The sequence below is a fragment of the Ammospiza nelsoni genome, chromosome 3 (assembly GCF_027579445.1).
Source record: "Ammospiza nelsoni isolate bAmmNel1 chromosome 3, bAmmNel1.pri, whole genome shotgun sequence".
NCBI classification, from domain to species: domain Eukaryota; kingdom Metazoa; phylum Chordata; class Aves; order Passeriformes; family Passerellidae; genus Ammospiza; species Ammospiza nelsoni.
The window spans coordinates 114329845-114349981 of NC_080635.1; the positions used below are offsets into that span (position 1 = coordinate 114329845).

Here is a 20137-nt window from a genome sequence, read left to right on the forward strand (position 1 = left end):
TCTCTTTCCCCATTGGCTGAGATACTTGAGAGGCACAGACGTCCCAAAACACCTGATACCACAGATTTTCCCTTTAATGTATAAGCCTTCCTTTTAGTTTTTAATTCTTATGGAATTTAGGAGTTTTCCCCATTGTTTCTTTCATCTTTCAATGTCCAATTTAATTTATCAGAAAACCCCAAAGTTTATTTGTAAATCTTTTTCCATTCATCAGTCAGTGGAGTCATTCCCATTGTTTCATCTCCCAGTGCTAGTTTTACCTACCAGCAGACCCACAGTTTGTTTGTAAAGACAAATACACCATTCCTTTCACACCCCAACGCCATCAGCTCTCCTCGGGACCCAGGCAGGCTGTCATAGACTGGAAAAAGTTGATCAAATTCCTTGGTTTTCTATCTTTTGCCGCCAAAGCTCTTTATAATTTTGATCACTTGAGAATATCTGCTTGGTATTTTTTCTGTGTGACAAGCCAGAGTAAAGAAACCCCAATTTAGCCCCTTACATTTCAATGTTTTAAGTTGTTACACAGGGTGACCTCACCCTTAGTCCCAGCTGGTGCAGCCTGGGAGAGCTGCTGCATCCCAGTGTGAAAAATGCCATTCACTTTTGGTAAAATTTTAGAAGTTTAATACCAATGAAAATAGTAATGAAAAAAGTAATAAAAATTAGGACAAGAAGAGACAATAAAAAGTAAAGAGTTGTGGATGTCCTGGTGCCTGGCACTCTGCCAAAAAGCACACTTTGCTAAAAAAGGGTTACCCTTTAAAAGCAATAATTTATTGCCTATTAATATATTTCATATATGATTTAAATATTTTTTTAAACTAAGGGTGTTTCTGCTTAATTTCAGCTTCGGCCCCCATCTTGTGAATCAATCTTCTTGGTTCCTTACAGTCTGAGCTTTCCCAATAAGGAGGCAACAATTCTTCTCTTGGGAGCTTGGTGTCTCTTGCTGTTATCTCTATCCAGAGAGGATAATGAGAAGAATTTCTTGATTATCTCTTCCATTCCTTGAGCTAGTTACAAAAAGTATCTTAACATCACATAGTTTCTATTTTAATATTGTGCTATTGACTAAAAACTGTATTTACCACACTACTTAATTTAATACAGCACTACTTAAAAGAGATTAATACAGCATAACATTCCAACATAACACATATAGTATTCATCTTAATATTTGCCAAGAACCAATTATATAATATGCATTTTTCTTACCAGTGTCACTGGAAGGCACTGCATCCAAGAATTGTTGAGGTTGGAAAAGACCTTTGATCTGTTTGTGCTCCTCCCCACAGCAGGGCCTGCAAGGAAGGAGGTGCCAGACGATGCCACTGAGGGAGACTTTGGCCAAGGAGTCCTGGCAGAGACAGGGAAAGGTGCAGAGAATGGTCTGGCTGTCCTGGGGAGGGAGCTGGCACAGGTGAGGGACCCTGCACGCTCCTGATACCCCAGCCCAGGCCTGGGGCCACCCCCCCTTGCTGCACTGGGTCCTCTCCACTGCCCCCCTTGTGGCACTGGGAACCCCCAGTCACTCCAGTAGCTGCACTGGGACATTCCCCACACAGCCCAGGAGGTGACACCATGGCCAGGGGCACCTCCACTCCCAGTTTGGCTCCTGGATCCCAAAAGCACACCAGTTCACTGAAAACAATTTTCATATATACATTTTCATTATATTGCTCAAATGCATCTCCATGAAGATAACACATATTCAAACATTCCTTTGAGTTTACATGTTCCAGGAATTCTTTTGCTTGGTTCGACACTTGACACATCTTCTTAAAGTATGTGCCACTCTGCAGATGAAATTTTTATTTTATTTCCTCACCAGACACCCTGTTCCATGGTTTGACAGTTCTTGATAGCCTGGTTCTTTTCAGTGGTATCTTATCATATGGATAAGATACTCCACAAGTACATGAAATCAGTATTATCTGTTTCACACAATTATCTGAGTTATTCTCACCGCTGTCAGTTAGTTACACCAAAAAAATAAAAACCAGTCGCTACTTCAGTGTCCCTGACATCTTTTCATAAAAATCCTTTCTTTGGGATTTTTCCCCCTTCTGAGAAGCTGTGGCCTCAGCAACAAAATGTAAACAATGGTTATATGTTGGTGTGGAATGCAACAGGTGGATCCGTGATTGGTTTCTGGTGGATGTTTTGATTTACTGGCCACTCACAGCAGAGCTGGGTCTCACTCTCTGCTGGGACACAGACCTTTGTTCTTGATTCATTTTCTATTCTTAGCTTAGCTAGCCTTCTGAGAACTTTTCCCTCTATTCTTTTTAGTATAGTCATAATGTAATATAGATCATAAAATAATAAATCAAGCCTTCTGAACATGAGGTCAACATTCTCGCCTCTCTCTTCATCCTGCAACCCTTGTGACCACTGTGACACTTCTGCAACAGTTATTGTGATAATAAACAGAAAATAGTCTCTATTTTAGTGTTTTGCAGGAGCCTAAAGTATATTTATCACACAAAAATATATAATCTACACCGGGATTATGGTAAAAAGGCTGACAAATTATACTGTACAAAAAGCGGTTAAAAAGTGATTACAAACTGTACTATACCAAAATAATTTGGAAAAGCCAATATGACAGTGAAGGGCAATGACTACATCGTTATTTCTTACAGACCATGGCAGCAACACAGCAAGGCCAGGTGTCCCCAGTCCCTGGCACTCACCTGTGCAGCACACGCTCACATGGCCCAGCTCTGGCTCCTGTCACCGGCTCTGGGTCTGCTTGGCCAGGGCTGGGCTTGGCAGAGTTTGGTCCCGTTCCCCGTTTGTCCCACAGGTTCCCAGCTGAGCAGCTCCAGAGCACAGAACCTTGCTGGGATCCACCTTCTCAGCCCTCCCTGTGTGTGACAGGCCAGGCTTGGTTCCCAGCCCTGCCTCCCTTGGCACCTGCCACCGACATTGGTTTCCCTGCATGTTGTGGTTTGGGGCTTCCTGCCCTCTCACTGTCCCTGCAGACAGTGAAGCTGCTCCTGGAGCAGACCCTGAATGGAGCAGAGCCTCTGCTGTCACACCCCCTTCCCCAGTGCCACCCCCTGTCCCCTGCCTGTCTGCAGCACACAGAGCTGTGGCTCCCCTGAACACAAAGGAGACACAGAGCAGTCCAAATCAACTCCTTTATTAGCACAGTGTGAAAAACGGCAATCACTTGTTTCAAAATTTTCAAAGTTTAATAGTAATAAAATTACTATGAAAATTATAATAAAAAATTAGAGCAATAAGCATTTGGACAATCAGAGTAGGACAATAGAAGACAATAAAAAGCAAAGAGTTACAGATGTCTGGTGCATTTTACTCCTTCTGCCAAGCAAAACCCACCTTGCTAACAAAGGATTAATCCTTAAAAGCAATAGCTTATTGCATATTCATATATCTCATACATGATGCAAAAATTATTTTGAAACACAGGGTCTTTTCTGGTTATTGTCAACTCTCCTCTTCATCTTGTAAATCAATCGTCTTGGTCGCTCAAAATCTGGTTCTTCCTGATAAGGAGGCAGTAATTTTTCTATTGGGTTTTGGTATCTTGTTGCTGTTATCTCTATGCAAAGAATTTCTTGATTCTCTTATCCATTCCTTGAGCTAGTTAGAAAAGTATCTTCCATCACATAGTTTCTATTTTGTATTATGTTATAGCCTAAAATTTGTACTTACCACACTACTTAAAAGAGATTAATACAACATAATTTTCCAACATAACATATGTAGTATTCATTTTAATATTTGCAAAGAGCCAAACGTATATTATGCATTTTTCACATAGAGCCTGCAGGGGATGAGGCTGAAGCAGCCCTTCAGCAGCTCTCCAGGAAGGCCTTGGCCCTCCCATTGCCAGCGGGGTTGTAGCACCTGCACAGCAAAAGCCCCCACAGCTCCCTGGGGCAGAGCCAGCTGGTGCCACCTTCTCCAGAGCACGGCTCTGGTGCCACCAGCCTGCCCGGGCAGCACCAGCACTGCCCCGAGAGCTGCTGCAGAAGGTGCTGGAAGACAGGATTCTCCACATGGGCCATTCCAAAGGCTTTTGTTCAGCAGAGAGGCCAAGGGCAGGAGCAGCTCCTGCTGGGGCTGAGGGCTGGAGGGAAGGGCAGCAGCCCCAGGCACCTGAGCAGGAGCGGCTGCCCTGGACAGAGACACAGCACCCCTGAGACAGGGAGTGAAAGCACTGCCTGAGCCTGGGGTGGTCGTGTCACTGCTTTCCTGAGCCTGCAGGCACAACAGCTCCTGCTGGGAGAACGGCCTCAGTTGATCCAGGAGGCTGCAATGAGGGAGGGAAGGATGACACCCAAAATCCAAGCAGCACAGCTTGCAGCCAGCGTGGAGCTCCCCTCAGACCCTGCAGGCCTTTCTCCAAGCAGGACACCTCCTTGGTGCAGGAAAACTGCCTTAGGGGCACTGTCCCTTCTTGTCTCACAGCAGCTGATCCAAGAGGTGCTTTGAGTGCTGCCCTTTGCCCCATCCCTGCCCCTGGGCTCAGGATGGCCACGAGGTGATTGTCCCAAGGACTGAGTTTGGTTTGCCTCTAGGACAAAGCCGAGGGAGATGCTTATGGCAAACAGACAAGAGGATTCTGGCTTTTTCATGAAGCAAGGGAGTTGCTGAGTGGTGGATGCAATAATGCACCTTATTTCACCAAATTTGGAAGCAATTGGATACCATTGTCTTTGCTGGACTTCAGAATATCATCCTTGTAACTGCATTTTCTGGAGAGCCTGGTACAAACTTCTCATAAATTGCAAAGCTTCTGTGGTTTTTCCTGGCCAGGGATGTGGCCTAACGCTTCTCCAGCTCAGACAGTGCTTCCTGCTTGGTAATTCTCCCCCATGCCTCAGGGATTTCTCCTTTGCCCTGAAATTTCTGACCGTACAAAGCTTCCAGCTGTGTCCTGAAATGAGACACAAACCATTTCCAGTACGCCTGCATGGATGAATCAGGAAGAATGTTCCAAGTGGAAACAGGAGGTCCAGCATTACGGTATCTCTTGTAGGGGATCCATTTGCCATTATCAAACCTGAATTTGAGATTACTTGTAACAAGGCTGGAACAAATATCAATGACCAGGTCATTTGTGCCATGCCACGTGGTTCCCATCAAACCTCGTGGGCGATGGAAGACCACCTGATGGTCTCCATCGTGATTCCGCATTGTGTTTGTGCAGACAGCCCCACAAAAGGGACACTGTGCCCAGCACCCTGAAAAATGCTCTGCCAGGATGGTGTGAGGCTGCCATGAAAATGAGCTCAGGTCAGCATCATCAAACTCTTCCATGAGCCTGTCCCTCAGGTAATTCAGACGTTGTGCCATGGCACTGCTCAGGAACTCAATGTCTGTGACCTCCTGGTGCTCGATGCCCTTCAGGTCACTTCTGGGCAAGTTGATCACCTCTGTTAGTTCCCTGCAAAATCCATCCAGCCAAAGAGAGACTTTGTCTTCTCTGTCTTTTCTGTCTTTGACAGCTTGAGTTGATGAAGAAACAGCTGACAGGATGTTTCGATAGAGATTATTAAAGGAGTCCTCTAAAAACTTCCTCAGCCTTCTGCTCCCATCTAAACAGTAACTCTGAACTTGTATTCCAATGTATTTCTGAAAAAAATCCTCTGGGCGCTTAAGGTAACATTTGAAAAACTCAAAATTTTCCTGTTCTGCCAGGTATCTCAGGATGCAAACTTCCAGATTTGCTCTGCTGCCCTGGAAATCTGGGAATTTGCCCTTCATGTCATCAGCGATGACTATAGCTGTCCTGTCATAGACTGCCCTGCTAAGAGCTGGTTCAATCTTGTCACAAAGAGAGGCAGCAAAAGTTGTGACAGAAGTGGCTCCTTGGCAGGAAATCTGGAAACATTGGAAGAAATCATCTCTCTTGCTCTTCAGGTACACAGCTGGGTCATTTGCCATTTGGAATGCTTCATGCATGGCTTTAAACCTTTCTGCTGCCATTGTACACAGATACAGAGACAAATCCATGCTATAATCTCTGTTAAAAGTACGAGTTGCATTGCTGGAGACAGAGTTGACACCTTTCTGTACTTCATTGAGTATTTCATGAATAAAATTTCGACTGTAATCGCGTTTCTCCTCTTCCTTCTTAGCAATGTTTGCCTTCACACATGCTATGATGTTGCCAGTGATGTGCTGAAAGTTGATCACATCAGCATTGGAAATGCTCCTGGGATCTGAGATATAGCCCAAATACTTTTTCTTCATTATGTGTTTCTCTGGATCAAAAGAAAATCCTCTGCCTCTGGGAAATGACCTGATCCGTGCATGGAAACCCGGTTCCTTAAAGTGCTCTAGAAGGACATCTTCAATTTCTTTCTCGATATTCACCCGTTCCAGAGGACGAGCAGCACGGGAGACTTCGGTAATCCACTGGTTCCACACAAGAGTAAAGTTGTCCTTCAGTTCTCTCTCACTGAGGCTCTTCCCTTTCAGAGTCACAGCCAGCTCCCGACTCCTTTTCAGGAGCTCATCTTCATACTCCAACTTCCTGGCATCCAGTTTCCTCTGCTCCTTCTGTAGCTCAATGAGATTCTCACATTTCTTTTTTGTTTCATGAAGAAGAGTCTCTTTGAGTTCTTTCAGCTTCAGCTCTGTGTTTGATTTCCACTGGACCAGTGTCTCACGGTCTTTGTCTTCCCTGAAATACTTTTCCACTTCTTTCTCAATGGCATCACTTGTCTTTTGCACTTCCCCTTCAAGGTGCTGTCTGGTGACATTTTGCCAGTCCCCATTCCGAATTTTGTTGTACAGTCCCATCTGTACATCTAAGATGTGACTTCTAAGCTTCCATGTCCACTGACTGTAGGCACTTTCCAGTTTCCTGTACACAGCAATCTCCAGGGAATTCTTGAAGCTGAACACAAAGTTTTCATTCAGCAAAGCATTCCAGAGGTCACCAATACGATCTTTCAGGCCTGAGAGCCTCAAAATGCTGCGCTGCGACTGCTTCTTGGCAGACTGGAGGATTTTGCTCTTGAGTTGCTGGACATTCTGGCTGTAGGTGGGGTTGGGTGGTGCCATTGGGGGATCTCCTACCCACAGGTGAGCAAAGTAGTGAATGTGGGTGTTCACATCAAATCCAATGACATCGCTGAAGGAGGAGATGTCACAGAATTCCTGCTGAGCAGCGACCACCGTCATTTCATCCAGCTTTTCCTGGAAATGCCTTTGTGCTTCCTTGTTCTGCTCCTTGGCAGTTGCTTCTCCCACGTTTTGGTGGACAAAGAGGCAGCTTGGGGAAAGATTGACTTGCTTCATCCTCAGGAAAGCCTGCACAGCGATCTGGAGAACATCCTGCATTTCTGATGGATTTTCTCCAAAGATATTGATCATAGTCATGTTGCCAACACCGATGACAAAGGTGGCCAGCTCATTGTCATGGTTCAGAGAGTGTTTATTTGCCATCTGGATGGCACGAAGTCCCTCTGTGTCAACCACCAGCACAAAATCAAAGCCCAAGTCTTGCTGCAGCTCCTCGCCCACTGGGATGAGCTGCATGAAGGCTCCGCGGGTGCATCTCCCTGCGCTGACGTTGAACTGCAGACCAAACATGGCATTCAGCAGGGTGGACTTGCCTGTGCTCTGGATGCCGAGCACGGAGAGTACAAACACTCGTTTGTCTCCCAGCCTCTCAATTAAGCTGTCAAAGATTGCTCCCACCCAGTGCAAGGGCAGGTAAGAAGCATCCCCGTCCATCAGCTCCATGGGATAACCTGAAACCATCAGCTCTGCTGCAATTTCCGGCAGTTTGACAAAATTGTCTTTCTTGGATTTTATTAATTGCAGAGCTTCATAAATCTGCCCTGCCTCCCTCAGAAGGTGCTCCAGGCCGATGGATGAATTGTTGAGTACATCAGAAATGGAATCCAGCTGATTCATCAAATTGTTGTTCACACAAGTTTGTTCCTGGTTTTTTTTTTCGGTCAGGTTTTCAGACCATAACTTGTGATAGTCTCTCCTCAGTTCTTCAAGGCGACCACAAGACAGCTCATCCATAAAGACCTTCATCCAGTGCAGGAAGTATTTCTTGGTATCTGCTGGCTGAGCATGGATAAAGCCAAGGAACAAATTCATCAGTGTGTTGAGGGGGAAAGCTTGCTCAAGTTGCTTCCTTCTTAGTTCTGACTTCTCATATTCAATTTGGCTCCGATGATGCTCAACACTCTTGTTCCCCTTCTCCTGCAAGCGAGTGAGTTCTTTGTCCTTTTGGCACCACTGGTGCCACAGTTTTCCTTGAAGCGGCAGCAGCCGGGATTTGATCTCAGACAGCTTCTCTTTCTTCAGAAGTTCCACCAGCTCCTTTGCCTTTGCTTTGCCTGTCACACACGCATCTCGATCTGCATCCACTATGAATCCGAGCTGGCGAGCTTTGTCCATGCAGGACTCCAGGCTGAAACGTGGATTAGAACCTTCCAGGAGATTTCCAATTGTCTTGGTCAGTTGATCCATCAGTTCAGCTTCGTTTCTGTTCTTGATCCCTATTTTTATGTTTTTGCTGGCTTGTCCAGCTGCAATGTTCTCTTTTTCCATGAGAAGAAAAACCAAAGGCCTTTGTGACTGCCACAGGTCCTGCAGAAGCTTTTTCCCCCTGTTGTCCATGTGCTCCCAATTGGGCACAAGAGCCACATTGACAGCAGATATCTCCTGCAGGAACTGCAGCTGTGCTCCGTGATCCCTGGCATCTCCATGCAGGTTACAGAAAGCCACGCAGCGCTCAAAGGTGTCATCCGGGCTTCCACGGGGGCAGTACCAGGCGATCTCCACCAGCCCTTCCACCAGCAAACGCTCTCTGGTGCTGCCTCTGCAGTGGCGGTGGAAGAAAGTGTCGTGTTTGTGTTTGCTCAGCAGACCGTTCAGGAGCTGGGACTTGGAAGAGGAGGCCGAGCTGCCAATGCGGATGAAGGACACAATGGGTGTCTGTGCCTGAAAGATGAGTTTGTTGTTGTAACTCTTTGTGTGGGCCTGATTTCCTGACTTGTCTACCTCTCTCCAGCTCCTTTGAATTTGGCTGAGGGCGTAGAGCAGGAACTCAATGCCTGAAGTGCTCGGGTTGGGCACCAGCAGAGGCAGCGCCAGTTGGCAGAACGCCAGCTTGGTTGCCAGGGTCTGTCTCAGGAAGTCATCAGCACAATGGAAAATGGCCATCTGCAGGTCCATGGGGTGCACATGGCTGTCCTTCCTTTCAGGTTCAGGGGAGGCTCCATCCGCATCACCTAAAAACTGCTCAATGGAATATGACTGTCGGTTCTCTTGCTCTCTGCTTTGTGGCATGGTTGCAAGGCAAGGGTTGCTGTCATCCCAGCAAGTCAAGCACCTCACCTGGTAATCCACAGTTAACAGCTTTTGCAAGAAGTAAAATGGCAGTTCCTTGTCCTGGCTGTGTTGGCTGTCCTGCAGAGATGTCTTGCAGATGGTGAGGAAATCTCCCATCCCCATTTTCCTTGGATAGTGACTTTCCAGTCCAAGGCGCTTCAGCAGCTGGAGGAACTCTGGGTTTGAAATGGCTTCATTTTCTTTGGACTTGCTGCTGTCTGACTTGGACTGGGACTGACTGGGGGCCCCAGACGTTGGAAAAGTGTCTTCCACATTTCTGAGTATGTTCTGCATCCTCTGTTCATCCCATTTTTCATCCAAGCCCCCACTGATCAAGGAGTTCAAGTCCTGTTCCAGCCTCTCCCAGTCTTCGTCTCCACTGTGCTTTTGGAGGAGATTCTTTATCCGTGTGGACCACAAGCCTTTCATGTGATCTTCCATGAAAACTAAACGCTCCCTCTTCTGCTCAAGGGACAGCTCTTGACTTTCGGGTGTCACAGTTAGACCCGTCAGCAGGAGGGAGGCCTCAGCTCTGTCGGCATCTTGCTCCTTCAGGTTGACGTACTCCGCATGTGCCGCTTCCATTTCCTTGGCCATGTACTGAATTTCTGGGTGTCCAAGGAGGTGCTGAAAAGTGCTGCTTTCCACCTGGTACCCTATGCTGGTCACAATCAAGAGCACCAACAGCTCCATGTCCTTCTGAGCCTGTTCCTGGAGAGACTGGAGTAAGGAATAAATGGCCAGGCTGATGGTCAGGGTGGCTTCTATCTTTGCTTCATGAACATCAGAGGCAGAGCTTCCTGGTGCATGGATATGCTCCTGCATTTGCTGCAGTGTTTTGATGAACTCTTGAAGCTCAGAGACTTTGGGAGATCTGGGAAGTGGGTGCTCAGTCTGGAAGACCCATTGCATAATGAAGGAAGCCTCAGGGAAGTCCTTGACAGAGTGGATATGAGGATTCAGGAGATTCCCTAACAGCACCTTGATAAAGGTGGTGTTTTCTAGAGGTGATTCCTGGCACCTCTGCACGGTGTTCACCAGGAAGTCCTGCAGGGCTTTGTCTGACAGGCACACATTGATCCACACACTGGAATTCCTGGTTTTTGCACTCAGACCATCCTTTAGCTCCATCAGCATGAGCAGCTTCCTTTCATCCGCTTTTGTCACCTCCCAGGCCTTCACAATCCCCATGAAATCTCTGGCCTCTTGCACTGCACTGCTCAATTCATCTCTAAAAATGGTGCCAACGCTCTCATTTGTGAGCACTTTGTAAGCAGCCCTGAGTGCTCTGCTCATCTGATCTACAGATTTAAAATCCTTGCAGTGATTGCACAGGATGACATCCCACACTGGGATCAGCTGAAAGCCACGGTCGATAACGCACCACGTTGTGTTATCAGACACAAGCCCCGTTTTCCACTGAGGAAGGGAAGATGTGTCTGCTGGGCCCCCTGTGTTGGCCACGTAGAGCTGAATTTCTGAATGGGAACTCTCTCTGGCTCTTCCTTTGACAGAAGCCTGTGAGCTGGATTTGGAAACATCCAGGGCCCCTGCAGCACATACCAGGAAGTCACCATAGCTCTTCCTGACAAAGCTGTTCAATGCTTTAGAGGTTTGCTTTTTTACCTCTTCCCTCTGCTCGGCTCGGAATCCTTCTGTAGATGCCTTCCACCAGAATATGCCCCCAAAGTGGAGGGGACCCTGGTTTATGTGGGACCCGAACCTGCTGAAGAAGCTCTCACACATCTTCACCAAGATGGGGTTGTCTTCTTCCCAGCTGAAGCTCAAAAGCTGTTGGTCCATGTCTTGCAGCTCCTGCAGAGCCGCATCCGAGAGGCGAAGCTGATGCCTTTGGAAGTAGCAGGAGGCCAGAGGGATGTACTGGTACTTGGTGATGCAAAAGTAGCTCTGCTCAGAGCGGGACTGGTGGGTGTCCTGTGATTGTGAGGAGTTGCTGTGATCTATACTTCCTATTGGAAGGAGCCTCCAGAAGAGAGCTTTGGCAGAAATACTCATGCTGAAGCCCAGCTGCTCCATGGACTTGGTGAAAGTGGATTCTGCTGCAGAGGAGGAGAACTCCTTTGTCTCAAGCAGCGATCCTTGCATTGGACCGGCAAGCTGGAATCCGTCAGGAACCCTGAGGAGCTGCTCTCGCATTGCCAGCACATCTTCAGGTCTGCTGGTTCTGTAGATGCCCTGCAGGGCCAGTCCCCCCGATGCCCGCCTCAGCATCTCCGTGTCAGGGATGTTCTCCCCACTGCCTGCTGACTGCTCCTGCTGCTCCAGCTGCTTCTGGATGCTCTCCAGCATATCTGTCAAGGGTTTCTTTGGTGCTGGCCAGAACTCTTTGGGAATCTCCATGGCTTGCCACAGAGTCTCTGCTTTCTCCCTCAGAGCATCCTGGCTGTGCCTGCGGCTGTTGAGCATTTCTGTCAAATCATTCAGGGCTTGTTTGGCAACTTCTTGGCTTTGCTTTTTTTTCTCCAAGTACTCCTTCTGCACCTCTTTAATGGTTATTTTGTCATTTGTTATTTTCAAGAATTTAAGAAGTGCCTTTTTCTCCCAGGGATGCTGAACTTTGCACTCCAGCTTGAGGTAGTCTTCGTATTCCACATGTTGCAGGGCTTCTCTGCACTTGATTCCCAGGATCTGGGTCACTTTGGGCAGCCAGTATTGAGCATCCAGCCCTTCCTTCTGGAGTGCCTCTGCCAGGAGCTGTGTCTTTTCATCTCTCTCCTGTGTGTCCTCCTGTGAAGCCATGGCTGTGGAGGAAGAACAGAGACTTTCCCTAAGGTGTTGTCAGAGGTCCTGGGCTCCTGGCAGAGGCTCTGCAGCACCTGCAGCCCTGGAGAATGCTCTCACCCAGCTACTGGTGCCCAGCCTGGGATGGCACAAGAGCCAGGGTCTCCTTCCCATCACCCTGGATGTGCCTGTTGCTTTCCTGTTTGCAGGATCAACCCTGAAGCTGAGTCTGTATCGCAGAGACTGCACCGACACACTGACACACATAGATTGGCCCACACACAGACAAAAACATAGGCACAAACAGAGACTCACCCAGCCACACAACCTGCCCTGGACAAGGTGCTGCCTTCACCATCACCCACATCCTCCCAGCACAACTCCTCAATCCACAAGTGCAGACTGCCTGGGGCCATTCCTGGCTCCCTGGAGCACTGGCACAGCCCCTCTGCCCATCCAGCAGCCCTGCCTGCATCCTGCACCCTCTGCCCAGCCCACGGCTGCCCTGCTCGCTGCCTGGCCCAGCCTGCTGCTCCCAGCACCCGGAGGCAGCGCTCACACACTCCCCCCATGGGCACCCCACACTCCCCAGACACACTCCCCCATGCCCCCCACGGGCTCTGAGCTGTGCTCCTGCTCCAGCTGCCAGCGCAGCCCCTCCCTTGCCCCTCTCTGGCCTCTTCCCAGGAGCTGCTTCCTGGCACCCTCAGGGGCCCACCCCAGTGCAGGGGGAAAATCCACCTTGTCCCTGCCCACAGCTGTGTCTGGGACATCCTGGTGGCCCTTCAGGAGATACTGGAAATGTTGGGAGCCAGCTCAGAGAGGTGCCCTCTGTGATCTGCTGCTCGTTAGCACAGAGGGTCTCATCAGGCAGGTGCCCTTTGGTGACAATCTTGGCTTCAGCCACCACAGAGCCACCAAGTTCAAAATGTCTGGTGACAGGAGGAAATGTGCCTGCAAACCTTCAACTGGGCACCCCCCCTTTTAACTTTTGGGGGTTTTGACTCTTTCACACAACTCCAAGAATTGTCCCAGTCTCAGTTCATTTGGATACTGGAGAGATTTATTCCTTGCAAAAAATCTGTCTGAGTATTCAGCTTCTGTCCCACCAAGGCCACAACATTGACACCAGCACAGGAACTGATCTAAGGGGATTAGACTCAGATCCAATAGATCCAAGGGCTCCTGCACCCTCCAGCTCCTTCCAGAGCCTTCAGAGGCAGTTTTCCCTGTGCAGGGAATCACTGCAGATGTGGGCAATCTGAGCAAGGGCTGTGGGCTCTGATTCCCCTCACTCACCTCACAGCAGATGCTCCCGTTGCTCCCAGCCTTGGCTTCCCAGCAGACACCGGCAGTCGAGGGCCCCAGCTCAGGGGACACAGCACAGCAGCAGGGGCAGGCTTTGGGTACACGGTGGGTGTGGAGAAGAAGATGAAAACCCCTTGAGAACTCAGGAGGAAGAGCAGCAGGAAGGAAAGGCCCCAAAACCTAAAGGAGAAGAGCAGACAGTCAGCACAAGGCAACCCATGAGCGGTGAGGATTCATTCCAGGAGGACTGGAGGCCAACCCTTCACCTCCACTGACAAATGCCCAGGCAGCAAAGACTCCTCAGGGCTCTTCTGGGGAGGTGACCAGAGCAGGGTTTCACCTGGGACCTACATCCACATTCCCCCACCAGAAGGAAGCTGGACATGCTGAAGAGGTGGGACAGAGCAAAGCCCCTGAAGGTCACCAAGGCCAAGTGCAGGTGCTGCCCCTGGGTCGGGGCAATTCAGGCCCAGACACAAGCTGGGAAGAGAATGGATTGAGAGCAGCCCTGAGGAGAAGGACTTGGGGCTGCTGTAGGGTGAGAGGCTGTGCAGGGAACATCTGTGCTCTGGGGGCAGCAGACAAGGTGAGGAGGCGGCAGAGCCAGGGGAACAGCACTGCCAGTGGGGCAGCAGGGCCCTGTCCCACCACTGCCCACGTCACACAGCTGCTGCTGGGGGGAAGCTCAGGGCCCCACAGAGGGGGGAGAAGCAGCGCTGGGCTTGGATCCCAGCAGGCACTGAGCCCCCCCAGCAGCTCGTGTGCTCCCACCAGCATGATGGGGACAGGATGGGGACAGCAGAAACAGGAAAAGCCCCTGACTCAAGACAAGGGCAGTTCAGCAGCAGAGGAAAGCTGGGTGTGCTTGCAGAGCACAGGTGGGATTTCAGACACCAATTGTTTTCTGTGGGCACATGTCCAGCTGCTCCCTGGGCAGCAGAGCCTCAGTGCAGAGTGACTTCTCAGGATGGGAACAGCTGGCTCAGGGTCACTGCTGGAGCTCGTCCACTTGAGCCACTTGTCCCAGTCCTGTCCTCTCCCAAATTCTCTCCCACTGGAGCACTGCCAGTGCTGGTTCAGTTTCAGGAGGCAGAGGCTGTCCTGGACAACATCAACTCCCGCTCAGTCGCACCCTGAACCTGCCCCCAGGCAGCCTTGGCAGTCCCTGCACGGCTTCCCAGTGCTGCAGGAATAGGGGAAAAGCCCCATGCGACTGTGTCAGTGCCCGCAGAGAGGCTCTGAGCACATTCAGAGCATAACTCGGGACCGAGTTCCTCCTTGGAAGCAAAGGAGGGAAGCAGCAAGGCTGGCAGCAGGCCCTGCCATGGGAATGCCTGCACCCCGTTTCACAGGAACAGCCCCCCGAGAGTGTTTTCCGCAGCCCTGGCCCAGGGAAAGGGGCTCTGGGAACACTGCTGCCTTTGTGGGGCTGTCCCAGGGACCAGAGCGCTCGGGGTGGTGATGCTTAGAGTGTAAGAGAGGAGAATCCCACCCTCCCTGCAGGGGCAGGAAAAGGAATGATCCCCCCGGCTCCTGCCCTCAGGGGAGCGCAGCCATCCGGCCCCGCCGCGGGGCTGGGGGTGCCCGGGCCGGGCAGGGTCGGCCCCGCCTGCGGGGAGCGTTTCCCGGCCGGGCACGGGCTGGCGGCAGGGAAGGGGCTCCGCTCGCCATCTGTGCCCGGCCAGCCCCGCTGCCGGCTCTCGGGACAGCCTGTGCGCCTCTGCAGCCTTCCCTGTGCCCCTCCATCACGCATGCCTCCTCCTTCCCCCGCCGCTCCGCTCCCACCGCTCTGAGCCCGGGGCCCTCCCAGCTCAGCCCCCGCAGCGCACACGGCTCCCCCGAGCTGCCCAAAGCGGTGCCAGCAAAGGCGGCTCCCTGCAGCCCACGCTCGGAGCGCACAGCGCCCGCCCGTGCCCTCAGCCCCCTCTGCTCCTGCCCTGCCATCTCCCCATCCCTGGCAAAGCACAGGGAACAGGAGGCAGGAGAGCAACAAGATCCCGCTCCCACCTGCTCCCGGCTCCCAGCCCCACAGCTCATCCCCATCCCCATCCCCATCCCCATCCCCATGCCCTACCTTCTCCCTCCGGCCCCGTAGCTCCCAGGCTGGCAGAAGCCCATTCCCAGGCCCTGTTTTTATAGCCCTGGCTCTCGGGTGGGTGTGGGGTTCCCACCTCTGTTACATACCAGTGGAGTAATTCCTGGAAATCAGGCTTTTTACTGCTGCAGAGAGTGAAAGTGAAACCATCCTTTCGGAGTCAGATAATTAACATAGGCTAAAAATTCCACACCAATTCACAGTCTACATTTGTCTGTTGCAGATCACTGACCCTTAACTCCTGTGCTGACTGCTGGTAATAATATTGTAAACTGTGAGAGTTGGATATTCACACATGTGAAAAAAGGACGAGAGGGACTTTGTAGAAAGACCTGAAAGGATGGGAAAAGGGGGAATGTCTTTCCGCTGCCACAGGGCAGGGATAGATGAGACATTTGAAAGGAATTCTACCCTGGGAGAGTTGCAAGGGGCTGGGATGCTATTCCCAGATAAGCAGTGGTGGCCCGATTCCAAGACAGGGACACCTTCCACTGTCCCAGATTGCTCCAGGCACCATCCAACCTGGCCTTCTTGGAAACCTCTCCAGCAGAGGAAGCAAAGCAGGAACAGGGCCTGGCTGCAGCTTTCTTGGCAGGGGACACCCCACACCTGACAGTAACAGTGCTGGGGTTTGGCAGAGGACATTCAACACCCAAGCAGAGCAGGGGGCCTGGATTGCTTTTTCCTGGGCATGTGCAAACACAAATCCTGCTCCACAGCCGCAAAACAACCACTGCAGCTTGGATACTGAGACCTCCAGCCTGCCAGGACCAGCCATCACCTGCCCCAGGCTGACAAGTCACAAGTGCTGGAGCAGACACAGGTGGCATTTGTCCGGCCTCAGGGGAAGCCTCAGCAGCTGCCAGGCAGGGCTGGGACACATCACCTACAGAGCATGGATTTGGTCCCTCTGTTCCCAGCTCAGCTGAGCCTGTCTCCAGAGGGATATTTCCTCCAGCCAAAGAATTCCCTCCTGCAGGAGGGTTACAGGCACAGAACCCCAGGATCACTGAGGTTGGAAAAGACCTCCCAGACCCACGTGTGCCTGATCCTGATCAACCTGTGCCTGATCCCCACCTTGTCCCCAGCCCAGAGCACCGAGTGCTGTGTCTAAGCATTCCTTAGACACCTCTGGGTATGAGATTCCACCATGTCCCTGGGCAGCCCCTGCCAAGGCCTGAGCACCCATTCCATGCAGAAGTTCCTCCTGATGTCCACCCTGAGCCTGCCCTGGCCCAGCCTGAGGCCATTTCCCCTTGTCCTGTCCCTGTTCCCTGGCAGCAGAGCCTGATCCTCCCGGCTGTGCCCTCCTTTCAGGGACTTGTGCAGAGCCACAAGGTCCCCCCGAGCCTCCTTTTCTCCAGGCTGAGCCCCTTCCCAGCTCCCTCAGCCCCTCCTGGGGCTCCATTCCCTTCCCAGCTCCATTCCCTTCTCTGGACACGCTCCAGCCCCTCCAGGTCTCTCCTGTCAGAAGGGGCCCAGAGCTGCCTCCAGCACTGGAGGTGCCCCAGCAGTGCCAGCACAGGGGACGGGCACTGCCCTGGCCCTGCTGCCACCCCAGACCTGGAACAGCCCAGAGGGCTTTTGGCCACTGGCACACCTGGCACACCTGTGCTCATGTCCACCACTGGCACCAGCACCCCCAGGAAATCTTACCCAGCGCCATGAAACCATGACCCCCTCTTTGCCAGCACTGCACCTTGTGCTGGACGGCTTCCTCAGGGTCAGGAGCTCCTCAGTGTCCCTTCAGGAGCAGCCAGAGAACCATTCCCTCTCTGCCCCTGCCAGCCTGGCACAGCAGGAGCACACTCCTGCCTCACCCCAGCCAGCAGGAACCTGCACACTGCAAACTGAAACCATCTGCACTCCTGACTCCATGGCAGCAGTGACCCAGCCAGGGCTGGAGAGGGCTGGGGATCATCCTGCATGAAGCTCCTCTGCTCCTGCTCTGTCAGCTCCAGGGACACCAGCTCCTCTCCAAGGACAGACTCCTTCCCTTCTGGGGACATGTTGCCTCCTCCACTGCCCCCCCAAATCCATTGTCTCTTCTCCAAATCCATGGTGTGTGGCCAGAGAGCTTTTTCCAGGCATATCTTACAGGCTGGAGCACAGCCAGGGACTGGCACAGGCTGCCCAGAGAAGCTGTGGCTGCCCCTGGAACCCTGGAAGTGTTCCAGACCAGGCTGCACTGGGCTTGGAGCAACCTGGGACAGTAGAAGGTGTCCCTGCCCATGGCAGGGCATGGCACTGGATGAGCTTTAAGGTCTCTTCCAGCCCCATTTGTGAGTCTGACAAGGTAACCCAGCTTTGGAAGCTTGAAAGGGTGCACACATCAAGCCTCAATGCCTAAATCAAGGCTGGAATATCTGACTCAGTACCAAGATTTGTGCTGGATCAGCCACTTTCCCCAGGCTAAAATTGCCCGAACAATATCTGGTTTGGCACAAGGAGACAGGAATTATGTGGGTCCCATGGATATGACTGTATGGAGCAGCCATGGGGCAGGAGAATGGCAGTCCTGAGGTCCATGGCGGCAGTTCCTGGGCTGGCCCTGCCCCCAGGAAACCCAGAGCTCCCTCTGCAGTACTTTCATTTGAGGGACATCCCCAGAGCTCACTGGATGCATCAACAAGTGACCACTGTCTCCCTGGATCCCAGCCCAGGAGGAGGAGAAGCTCCCAGTGACACTGTGGCCCCATAAGAAAGGGTAGTGTTCCATGTTTCACATGGTCCCACCATTACCACACTGGTCCTTGCTGCACCCACAGCCCTCCCAATCCCAGGTTTCAATTCAAGCCTTTGCCACAAAATCCTGGTTCTCTCTGCAGTCCCCCCAACCCACAAACCTCGGGTCTCACTGCCGCTATCCTCCTAAACCCTGTGTTTTCCTGATACCACCCCTAATCTGGGGTCTCACAGCAGAACTCTCCATACCCTGAAACCCCAATGTCTAGCTGGAGCCTCGAACCAAAACCCTGGCTTTCTTGCAACCCCCTGCCATGGTTTGACACTGGCCAAAAACCAGGATACCCATGAAGAAAACTGCACTCATGCTCTTCTGCTGTAGTTGAGCAGAGGAGGGGGAAATGCGGAGGCTGGTCAATTGGCTGAGGAGAATCTTACCACACTCCCCTTGAGGGACAACCCTTAAGCAACAACCTCTCTAGTCATGGTGAGGACAAAAAGCTTCCCCCAGAATGCATCGTTACTGTATGTTGGTTCTATTTATCCTATTGGTCCTTCCCCTTTGTTCCACCCCTGTGCCCTCATCTCATCCATTCTGATGTTCTGTCCCCTGCTTGCTATCCCTATATAAATCCCTGCTCTCTCTGCCTGGAGAGTTCTTAATCAGGACCCCTTTGCTGTAGGAGCTCCTTAAAGACCCTCTGTGGAACCCCATATGAAGACTCCGTCCCTTCCTTCTGTGCCGCTCTGGCTGAAATCACCCAAGAGCTGAAATCACTCAGCAAGAGCAAGATGTGTCTGTGCACCTAGGGCATCTTTTTTAAACATGCTTCTCTACCGTTTCCACCTGCCGTGACAAGTGGCGCCCGAACAGGGACCCTGTTTAGGGGGTCCCTGGAGAAGCATCTCCACCAGCCTTGTGCTGCTGGACACAAGCTGCTTTCAGAACAGCCACTTCCTTGAGACGAACCACTTATGTTCTAAGGAGTGTTATCCGAAGGGTGACCAGGACCCTCCAAAGAAGCTAGGAAAATCCCGAAAGCTGGTCAACAAGTGACCACCCACCCAGTGGGTTTAGTTTGACCTGAAGAAAGACAGTGAGTTTCATACATATACATACATATATACACACACACACACACACACACACACACACACACACACACACACACATATATATATATATATATATATATATTGGGGTCACCTTTTTCAATTTTTCTTTCTCCCCTTTTACTTCTGGTTGTGGGAGAGAAGCCTGAGTACGTGAAACCAACTTACCTGTCCTAAACTTAGTCTTCCTTGAAGGGACATTCATCTCCAAGTTGTGAGTGCTCTTGTAGCAGGGAAATTCAAGTTTTCTAAGGGGAATCCTAAGAGGTTTATATCCTTAACCATAAGTGTCTTCTTTCTAATTTGTTTGGGGAAGTTTTACTCTTTGTTTCACATTATTGTTAAGTCAATGGTAAAAATGGGGAATGATTCAGGGAATGATTTGGGAAAAGTTTCAGGTCTCTCGTTCAAAATTCCTTCCCCTCCATCCTCTTCCCAAGCCCCCAAACCCCCTTTCCCTCAAGAGGGGTAATCAGCTAGAGGGTCTTGCTACTCTGCACAGGCTTGCTACTGTCTCCCTGATGCTCCCCCATCCCCTCTATCCCATTGCCAGGACAACACTGGCCATGCCATCTTGGACCTTCCCCTCAACCTTGTCCCTATGCCCATGTACCTTGTTCCATCTCCCCATTCTGCTGTTATCCCACAAAATGGTGCTGGCAACACGGCCAACCTCGCCATCTTGTCTTCTTCTCTTCCAAGTTTTCCTGCCCTCGTGTGTCAAAATGGCCCCTCTTATGCCTTTTCCATTCCTCTCCATGGCGCTCGGCTCCCCCCTTCCCTCTGAGTCAACAGGTGTAACCATGTCTGAACCCTCCTGTCATGGTTTCAGTTCAAAACCAGACAGAAACA

General features: G+C 51.1%; 1 protein-coding gene across 1 annotated transcript; it reads right to left on the reverse strand.

Annotated features, from left to right (window-relative positions):
- Positions 1 to 3135: 3135 nt before the first annotated feature.
- Positions 3136 to 15547, reverse strand: LOC132071450 (interferon-induced very large GTPase 1-like). Its single transcript, XM_059469030.1, has 3 exons — positions 15467 to 15547; positions 13384 to 13572; positions 3136 to 12104 (listed from the first exon to the last, which is right to left on the reverse strand). Exon 3 carries the CDS (start codon positions 12100 to 12102, stop codon positions 4804 to 4806), a length of 7299 nt encoding a protein of 2432 aa, XP_059325013.1. The 5' UTR covers positions 12103 to 12104; positions 13384 to 13572; positions 15467 to 15547; the 3' UTR covers positions 3136 to 4803.
- Positions 15548 to 20137: the final 4590 nt, after the last annotated feature.